Source organism: Pelophylax lessonae (assembly GCF_965119305.1).
Source record: "Pelophylax lessonae genome assembly, chromosome: 1".
Lineage (NCBI taxonomy): Eukaryota > Metazoa > Chordata > Amphibia > Anura > Ranidae > Pelophylax > Pelophylax lessonae.
In genome coordinates this window covers 452,592,937-452,602,893 of record NC_138768.1, presented here as the reverse complement: position 1 = coordinate 452,602,893, position 9,957 = coordinate 452,592,937, and the positions used below count along the sequence as shown (strand labels likewise).

The following is a 9,957-nucleotide window of genomic DNA, read 5'->3' as shown; positions in this document are numbered from 1 at the left end:
ACATCAACTAATAGTAAACAAAGCAGACAGAGACAGAATCCACCAATCGCAGGAGAGAGGCCAGTGACCAATCAGGAAGCCACTTACATCCAGTCTCCAGGAAGTATCTTCTTGCAGCTCTGAAGAGGTACCTGGTGCGAAGAAGAAGGAGTAGAGGGGACTGCAGCAGCTGCAGGGTATTGCACGGTTGGGTGAATCCATTCTACTGAAAGGGGGTGAGGAAAGGTCTCTGTGGGCTGCCACTGACATGGGTGAGAGTAGGGGAAGCACAAGCTCCTCTAATGATAACTTTACTGCAGTCATCTTCTATGGAATTTACTATGACTGGAGCAGCTGTGCATGGCAACCAATTAGCTTCTAGCTTTCATCTTTAACCACTTCAATACAGGGCACCTTCACCCCCTTCCTGCCCAGGCCAATTTTCAGCTTTCAGCGCTGTCACACTTTGAATGACAATTGCGCGGTCATGCAATGCTATAGCCAAACAAAACGTGTTATATATTTTTTTGAGACAGGTAGAGGTTTCTTTTAGTTGTATATATTCACCACTGGGTTTTTTTATTTTTTGCTAAAAAAACGAAAAAAAAAAACTAAAATTTTGAAAAAAAAAATATATTTGTTCTTAGTTTCTGTCAGAAAATTTTGTAAAAAAGTAATTTTTCTCCTTCACTGATAGGCCGCACGTATGGGCAATGATAGGTGGTCACTGACGGGCAGCACTGATTGGCATAACTGATGAGCACTGTTGGGGCAGCATTGTAAACCTAAAGTGTCGGTTCACACATATGCAATGTCAGACATCGCATGTGATTCGCAGGGCACTGCTCTGAAAATAGCATGCGATGTCGGTGCGTTAGGAATTCAGCCATACAGATTGTATGGCTGAATTTGCATTGCATTCTGACCAAAGTTACACAGGATCCTTTTTTTGGTCTGCAGCAGAATCGGATCGCATGGGTGTTCACACCTATGTGATCCAATTAGTGTCCAAATTGACAGTTCGCTCTTGCGATATACAAACAGATCTGGGGCTGTCAGTAACTTTGTATCGACAGCCCCAGCGATTCGCAAATGGCAATGTAAACTGCCTGCGAGTCAAGTGCGATAAGGGAACCCGCAGTGGATTCGCAGGGTTCCCGCATCGAATATATGTGAACCGAAACTTACACCTATTATCAGCTCTCCTCACCTCACACTCTGTCAGTCAGAGAGAGAGAGGAAAAGCCGATAAACGACACTTCCTTGTTTATGTGTAATCAGCTGTGATTGGACACAGCCAATCACGTGGGTCAAGAGCCGTATCTCTTTTGCTGAGATCGAGGTTGCGCCGTGTCCCAGGAACACAGCGCACAATCACAGCTAAACTGGGCGCCGTCATATGATGTCCCAGAATGAGAGCCGTACCGCTGTGCCGTCATTTGTCGGTGGATGGGTGGGAAGTGGTTAAAGTGGTTGTAACCCAAAAAAAAAAAAAAAAAAAAAAGTAAGATCATGTTCCTTTAATGGGCCATACACACTATAAGATTTTCTGAAGACTTTTTCCTTTACTTACCAAAACCATATAATATGAGGTCAAACCTAAACACTTTCAATTTGTATGCAATCAGGCAGGCCCTTGCACTACATAGAAAAGGTAAGTCTGAAGGAAAAAGTCTTCAGAAAATCTTCTAGTGTGTATGGCCCTTAAGGCATGATCTATAGCACAGTACGTGTGCTGTGTAATTTTTCCCTTCCTATTGTGTAATATACCTGGTTGATCCTGCCTGTTCCTGTGTCACCCTGTCTGTGCTGACCATAGTAATTAAGGATGTGCTCAGGTCTATTTGGATTAAGGTTGCTGCCTCATCCCTTTTAACCCAAACACATAAATTACACAGGTTCTGAGGCTAATATAATGCACATAAGGCACTAAGTAGGTTTAATTACCACCTAAAACAGCAACAGAACCTGTGCAATTAATATGTGTTCGGGTTTAAAGGGATAAGGTGGCAACCCTACCCCCTGCTGCTATTTAGCTACAATATGCAGCAAATATATGTGTATCCCCTCTAAAGTATGCTGCCATTAACATTTTTATTATGTGTTTGGTTTTAAAAGGATGAGGTGGCAACCCCAGTTCGGATCCTAGTCCCAGCGCACCTGAGCAATCCCCCCAGGAAGCCATCACTGCACACTGCCAATCATGAGCAATTTGTGTATGTGCAGCTGCGGGCCGGGAAATGCCTCACTGCCTATGATTGGCGGTGTGCAGCATTGGCTTCCTGGCAGGGTTGCTCAGGTGGGTTTGGACTAGGATCCGAACACGCCTGAGCCCATTCCTAACGGTAATAAGGGCTGCTGACAAAAATCAGATGAGCAAGACTGGGCATGCTCAGAGAAGAAAAAACACACGGAAAGTAAACCAGCACATGACATCACTTCTGCAGTTCGTTGTTGTTGGCCGAAAAAATTTGTATGCAGTCTAGAGCACATTTCAACCAACACGACAACACTGGACAAAAGTCAACCAATCGGTCGGCCGATAATCATTGCGTGTGTACGAGGCAAATGTCCAGTCTTGCTAATCGGATTTTTGTCTGCCGAAATCTGTACTGACTGACGGAAAATCGGCCGTTATGTTGACGGCCAACAAAAATTTTATAGCATGCACACCAGATTTTGTTCGGCCGAAAATTCGGAGTCGGTTGTCGGAAGCATCATACTAACAAGCCGACAATTCACGGCCAACAATCGTTGCGTGTGTATGAGGCATTAGTGCTCTGGATAGAAAAACACTATAGAGGGGATATTATTTGGTCATGGTTCATGTCTGTGGTTTACAACCACTTTAGCTGAACAAGCAGAAGATAGAAACTGATTGGTTACCAGGCACAGCTGTTCCAGTTTCAGTAAAATTTCCCTGACTCATCTTGTAAGCATTGTCTGCAGGCAGACTGTGTATGATTATCTGATTATTTACCAACAGTGCTTCCATCAGTGATGGTCAATTCTTACTGCCCATAATATTAATTTTACCCAATAAAGTGTATGTAAACCCAGACTCTCAAATCATATAACATGGGTCTGGGTCAGAGTTGGTCAGTTTGGGAAAAACAATACTACCAATTCTCCATAGATGGATTGAAATTCATCCGGTTCAGTAAGGATAGGCTAAATTTTGATAGATTGTAAGATCAACTTCTGTCAAGCTGGAAAGATTTTCTTGGTGAGCAGCTAGTGAGAGGCACTGTCCGAATACAATGTCCTGGCGGGGGAGGGTTCCCCCATCCACCATGTTTGTATGGATGAAGGAATCTGTTCCATTCTGTTCAGCCCGCTGGCAGAACAATAGTCACCAGGTCAAATAAAGAGGGGTGGATGTTCCCAGCAAGCAGCAAAACCTTTCAGTGGTTCTAATCCTTCCCTACACTATTTAAAACTAAAAAGGGGTTTGGTTGTACATATGATAATGCTGGATATCATGAGCTGAACAAGAGAAATTCAGTTGATTCTCCAATCCATACTAAAAAACTTGGAGATATTTATCTCAGGAATTAACCAAAATTTGAGTGATCTTTGGCCAGCTTAAAGTGGTTGGAATGTCTAAACATTTTTTACCTTCAGGAATTCCATGCATTATGGTAAAAAACACTCTGTTATATGTATTCCCCACCGCTGTCCCTAAACACCTACATGAGTCCTCTCACCGCTCCAGCATTGTCCCTTCTGCAGCACCACTCCATTTCTTCCTGGTTTCACAGGAGCCAAAGGAGGGAGCAAGGAGCGTGGCCAAGCCACGCTGCGTGCTTGTCTTTGGACACACATAGCCTGGCACAGGAGCGTGTTTAAACAGGTGCCATCTTTAGCAGCTTGTTTGTTAAGGAAGCACTTGGAAGAAAGAGGAGTGGAGAGTGCTGGCAGGTGACTTCAGAGGAGAATCGGGACCGTACTGTGCAATATCATTGCACAGAGCAGGTAAGTATAACATTTGTTTAATTTTAATTAAAAGAATGCTTTTAAAATCACTTTAAGTAGACAAAAGCATGTTTACCTCCAACCAGGTTTGTATCTAGATTTCTACTTCATACAATTGTGTAGTAAACTAACCTATATATTAAAATGTCATTGCTAAGCTTCAGAAATGTAATATTCAAAATATCTTTGTTGGTTATAAAAAAACATGCTGTTATTGGCTTTCTTATATGTGCATACAAATGTTTCACATTATTTAATAAACTCTCTATTTTTATTCTAGAACTCCTAGACATGGCAGATCCTATGGCGGACACCACAGGCTTTCCACTTAATAGCGATGAGAGCACCGTCATCTTACATCTTTACCCAGCAAGTCAGAGTGGCTCAGACACAGAGGAAGAGGTGACTCATATGAATGGTATGGATTTAAAAGAACTGTGATCATGTGGGGAAGTTAGACTAGAGGGAACTTTCCATATGGCCACCAGGCTACCTAAGGATATAAGTGCAGCTGCCTTAGTAGTGGGGCCAACATACCAAGTGAATTGGAGGATAAAACCCCTCCCCTCTTCATCAGCCCTTTGCAATATACTGTAAACATCTTACACGATGAGATGTTGTTAGTGTGCCACCTACTGCCAAGTGCTGTAGGAGATGATGTCACCATAGTTGGGGAAGAAATAGGAAGTGAGAAATCCTTGTAATGGCCCCTAATTTATAATTGCCTTAAAGTGGTTGTAAAGGCTCAAGGTTTTTTACCTTCATGCATTATATGCAGCCCTGGAGCTTGCATTGGCAATAGCAGATCCCATATACATATAATGATACTGCCAGATCTGTGGTGGCTGCTGACACCTTTCTTTTCATGCTGCAAAGGTATGAAACTGAAAGATATGCTATATTGGTTTACAGGAAGTTCAGATTAGTCCTTTTGATCTGTGCCCAGGAGAATGAGCATGGATGGACCCAGAGATCCACTCGTTAGGAAGTAGAGTGGTCTAGAGCAGTACTCCCCAAGCTTTTTATCGCCACGGACTGGTCAACGTTTGATAATTTTTCCGTGGTCCGCTGAGGGGGGAGGGGACGTCAATGCAGAGTTCCACAGCGTGCCCCCAGTCAATGCAGAGTGCCACAGCGTGCCCCCAGTCAATGCAGAGTGCCACAGCGTGCCCCAAGTCAATGCAGAGTGCCACAGCGTGCCCCCAATCAATGCAGAGTGACCAGTGCACTTACCTGATTTGCAGCAGCGGCTTCTCCTCAGTCCCCCGCGTCTCCCTGCATCTCCTCGAGTCCTCCCTTCTCCTCCTCCTCCTTGGCCAATGGCATGGGTTTGCCTTTTGGCCAATCAGGAAACGGGTCTCGGACCCGCTTCCTGATTGGCCAGGAGGAGGATCTGTGTGACAATAGCGAATATCCATTCGCTATTGTCACACAAATGGGTGGGCTCAGGGCGCACTGCTATGCGCCTTGGGTCCACCCTTTTCTGAAAAAATAGTTTTTTTCTAAAATGGAAATAATGTAATGTTCTTTGGGCGGACCGGTACCATTTGATCCACGGACTGGTACAGGTCCGCGGCCCGGGGGTTAGGGATCACTGCTCTAGAGGACTGTGGAACATTTTTTGGATTTCTGTAAGATTTATATTAAAGCTTTATCTCTCTTCTGTACAGTTGGACCATTAAAATACTCAACTACTCTAACCAATCGGCAGCGGGGAAACATGGTGTCTGTATTGCCAGCCACACTGGACTGTGAGTATATGGAGAATTGCAGTATCTCTTAGTATAACACCTTACACTTATTTATATGGAGAGGATTCTCCAACTATGTCTTAGGCTGAGCTGTGTAAACATGAATAATTTTATATTTACACACGAAAATTCACCAGTAACAAACGGTCCATGGGTTGTATTGACAGAAACTTATCAATGTGTTTGTTTTATGTACTACATTACACTATTTTCTATCCATTTTCCAGTGTATAGATTAGCATGACCATCAAAATGTAGTTACTGTATGATTTCTGTTTTATACCTAATACATGTTTACATTTGATGTAATTGTCCAATGTGGTGCTCTGCATTTACTCCCTATGGTGTCCATACACACAGTAAGGCCCCTATCACATATGTGGACCTTTCGTTTCATCAGTTCAGTCACGTTTTTTCAAACGGATAAAGTTTACATCAGTTTGTCATCAGTTTTTCATCCATTTTTACATCCACCAGCTAGAGTCTTGTAAATGGATGATCATCCATTTACATCAGTTTTTCCATAGAGATGTCCATTTTTCATCCATCAACAGATGGATGAAATACAGACAAACGGTCTGCATGTGTGAAAGGCGCCTAAATGCCTGGCATTTTTAACCACCAGCCAAATTTAGGGCTCATTCACACCATACGTGCATAAAAATTGATAAGAAAACAACGCAGATTTCATTTGCAGAAACATGAGTTTACATCAGTATCGCATCAGTTTTCATGCACAATTCAGTAAGTTTTTATTCACATTGACATCAGTTTTCATGCACATCTATTATGTGCCCTGTTCACATAAATGTTGATTTAATGTCCATTTTTTTCCATGCAGAAAACTGCATACACATTGCAGATTCCTGCACAGAAAAATTCTGCATGTTGTGGTGTGAACAGAGCACATAGAGAACCATTGTTTTCTTTGAGCCCTTGCAGAATGTGTACAGAAAAACTGATGTCTCTGCACCATGGTGTGAACGAGGCCTCAAATTGCAAAAGTAACTGAATAGATTGAGGTAATCTGCCACCAAAAGTGTATATATCAGTGTATATATTTATATCTATATAGCAGGGCTGGTGGAAGATTACATTAATGTGTATGTAAACTCCAACAGTACATTTTTTTTTTTTTGTTATTTGCTTGTTTTTAATCTAATAAATATGCCAGAAGCATTTTATTATTCTATGTATTGTACAAGTGGAAAAAAAATGTATGTGTATATATATATATATATATATATGTATAGTATCTGTTCACCCAGCCTGAAATCTTTTAAACCTGTACTTTCTGCCTCTGGGCTGTTATTCAGATTGTTCCCTGGGGACTACAAACCACCTCCTCCTATTATGGATAAGAGAAGGAGGTGTTATGGAGTCCTAACACAATGTTACATAGTTTAAACACTCACATTCCTAGGATTACAATGCTGCTTAGAATGGTTGTCACCCTAGACAGGAAGTTAGTTTATGGCAGCATTACAAAGTTAAAATAAAGAAAAAAATGTTAAAACCATTAAAAACAATGCAGCCACTACATCTAAGGACAGGTAAGTGGCAGTACTATCAATTTTTATTCTTAGATTTAGATACACTGTCATTGGTCCAGTCCTCTTTGTGAGTAACAGCTGGTTAAAGCTGCAAAAACTTCTTGTGTATCACCAGCAATAAAGCTGAGCCATACTGCTCCATGTGAAAACAAATGTTAACTAAAATTCCTGATCAAGTTACAATCATAATCTTTCTATGTTTTGGTTAGCTTGCATTGCTGTCCTAGATAGGAGGATAACAGGACCCAAGTCACAGCTGCTAGATGAGCTTCTATGTTTATAAGTACCTAGATTCACTAAGCTGCATTTATAGCGTTGCAATAGCAGCTAATGAGATTTTCTTCCCTTTCATAATCTGCAGTAGAAAAAGAGTGAATCTTATTCGTAAATAGTTATACTGAAGACAGCTGATTATTTATTGTTTGGTTTAGGTAACTGCAAACCAATACTCAATGGGGGTCTATAAAAAAAAATGCATAGCAGGTCATCTACTAAAGGTGCATGCACATTTATTCTGTGCAAATGGGGGAAAATTAATATCATTACGCTATACCACTCCAAAGACATGCTGGTAGGTTAATTGGATCCTCTATAAAAAAAATTGGCCCTACTATGTATGTATGAATGTGAGTTAGGGACCTTAGATTGTAAGCTCCTTGAGGGCAGGTACTGATGTGAATGTGCAATGTATATGTAAAGCGCTGCGTAAATTGACAGCGCTATATAAGTACCTGAAATAATAATAATAATATACCGGTTCCAGTCAAGTTTTCCATTGAAGTAAAATGGAAAATACTGCATTTTTGCTAAATGTGGTATTTACGGTTTTAAATCAATAGAAAACATTCAGCCAGGCTCCTAGTTGTCCAGTTCCAGCTGATGCATCAATGGTGTGAAAACCGTAACACTGAACTACTATTTGCTCCTTTCTGGGCGGGTAACTAAACAATCAAAAAGGTTTTGTCCAGTGCTATTCTGTGCACTCTGCACTAAAATCTCAGACACTGTTATCAGCCCGGTCTGTGAACTTTAGAAAACCTCCCTGCTAAGGTATTGTGATAAGGCAAGCTGGAGGTGTTCTGTAGTCCAGATAGGAGCGAGCAGCCTAGAGCAGGGCTCAAAATTTAAAGTCCTGAGCTACTAGCCAGGCCTTAAGGGTTACTCGCCACCAGTTGCCCCACCCAACTCCTACCCTGCCCCGCCCCTAATTCCGCCCATAAACATGCCCTCATAAATGATCTCATAAAATTACACTGTTAAATTTTGTTTTTGCATTAATGCAGAAGTTACAAAAATAGATATTAATAACAATGTTTTCAGTGCCCATCAGTGCAGCCTCGTCGGTGCCCATCAATGCAACCTATCAGTGCCCATCAGTGCAGCATCATCAATAAGGGCCCTTTCACACGGGTGCTCCGTATGTCCGCAAATCATCTTTTTTTTTTTTTTGCGGATGATTTACGGACATAATGTAAGTCAATGGCATTGCGGATGTCAGCGGAATACCATCCGCTGACATCCGATTTTCTTCCTGTCAGTTCTGTTCCGTTTTTTGTAACGGAACAGAACCCTATTTTTCCTCCGTTCAAAAAACGGAAAGGAAGGAAAATCTGATGTCAGCGGTGTCATCCGCTGACATTCGCAATACCCATAGACTTACATTATGTCCGTATATCATCCGCAAACTGATGGGATGATATGCGGACATACGGAGCGGATGACACAAATGTCATCCGCTCCGTGAAAAAAAAAAAAGTGCCGGAGCGGATCGCAATGCGGTCCGCTCCGTGTGAAAAAGCCCTAAAGCTTATCAGTGCGGCCTCAACAGTGCCCATCAGTGGAACCTCAACAGTACCCATCAGTGCAAAAAAAACCCTAAAAAATATATCAGAACAATGGGGAAGCAACATTGACAGCTGGGTTTTGTGTAGACTTTCTTTCTACTTTATTGATTAGAAAGTAAAGCATATTATTAAGTTGGCTTGGAACAGCCAACTTACTGATATTGTATTTAAACTTATTATTATTCTTCTTCTTCTTATTATTTTTCTGGCCGGTAAATTTTTGGACACTATCTCCTCCTAGACCGTTCAAGCTACATACTCCAAACTCGGCACAGACCTTCATACTGTTCTGACTTGGTGTGCTATATCTTTTCAGACTGGTTTGAGTTACGGTTTTCCTAAAAATTCAAATTAAAAACCCAAAAAATGCCCATAGACTTTCATTGACAGGATGTTCAGATGACCCAAGCTCCAAATCCCATTAGACTCAATCAAGCTTTGATGCTAATCAATGTAAACTCATTCAAACTCATCTAATCTATCTATCAATCGATCTTCAAACCTTTTCGATCGATCGATCTTCAAACCTTTTCGATCGCAAGCCTTTTCGATCGATCGATCTTCAAACCTTTTCGATCGATCGATCTTCAAACCTTTTTGATCGATCGATCTTCAAACCTTTTCGATCGATCGATCTTCAAACCTTTTCGATTGATCGATCTTCAAACCTTTTCGATCGATCGATCTTCAAACCTTTTCGATCGATCGATCTTCAAACCTTTTCGATCGATCGATCTTCAAACCTTTTCGATCGATCGATCTTCAAACCTTTTCGATCGATCGATCTTCAAACCTTTTCGATCGATCGATCTTCAAACCTTTTCTATCGATCGATCGATCAATCTTCAAACCTTT

The 9,957-nt window shown here is 41.5% G+C and overlaps 1 protein-coding gene across 1 annotated transcript in view; it reads left to right on the top strand.

The window, feature by feature from the left end:
* The first annotated feature begins 13 nt into the window (after window positions 1-13).
* The window catches only part of RFXANK (regulatory factor X associated ankyrin containing protein), a 34,117-nt gene continuing 24,173 nt past the window's right edge, over window positions 14-9,957 (top strand). The window contains exons 1-3 of the mRNA XM_082268227.1: window positions 14-127; window positions 4,235-4,372; window positions 5,625-5,705. Of these exons, the coding sequence (XP_082124353.1) occupies window positions 4,246-4,372; window positions 5,625-5,705 (208 nt within the window). The 5' untranslated portion in view covers window positions 14-127; window positions 4,235-4,245. The remainder of the gene's footprint in view (window positions 128-4,234; window positions 4,373-5,624; window positions 5,706-9,957) is intronic.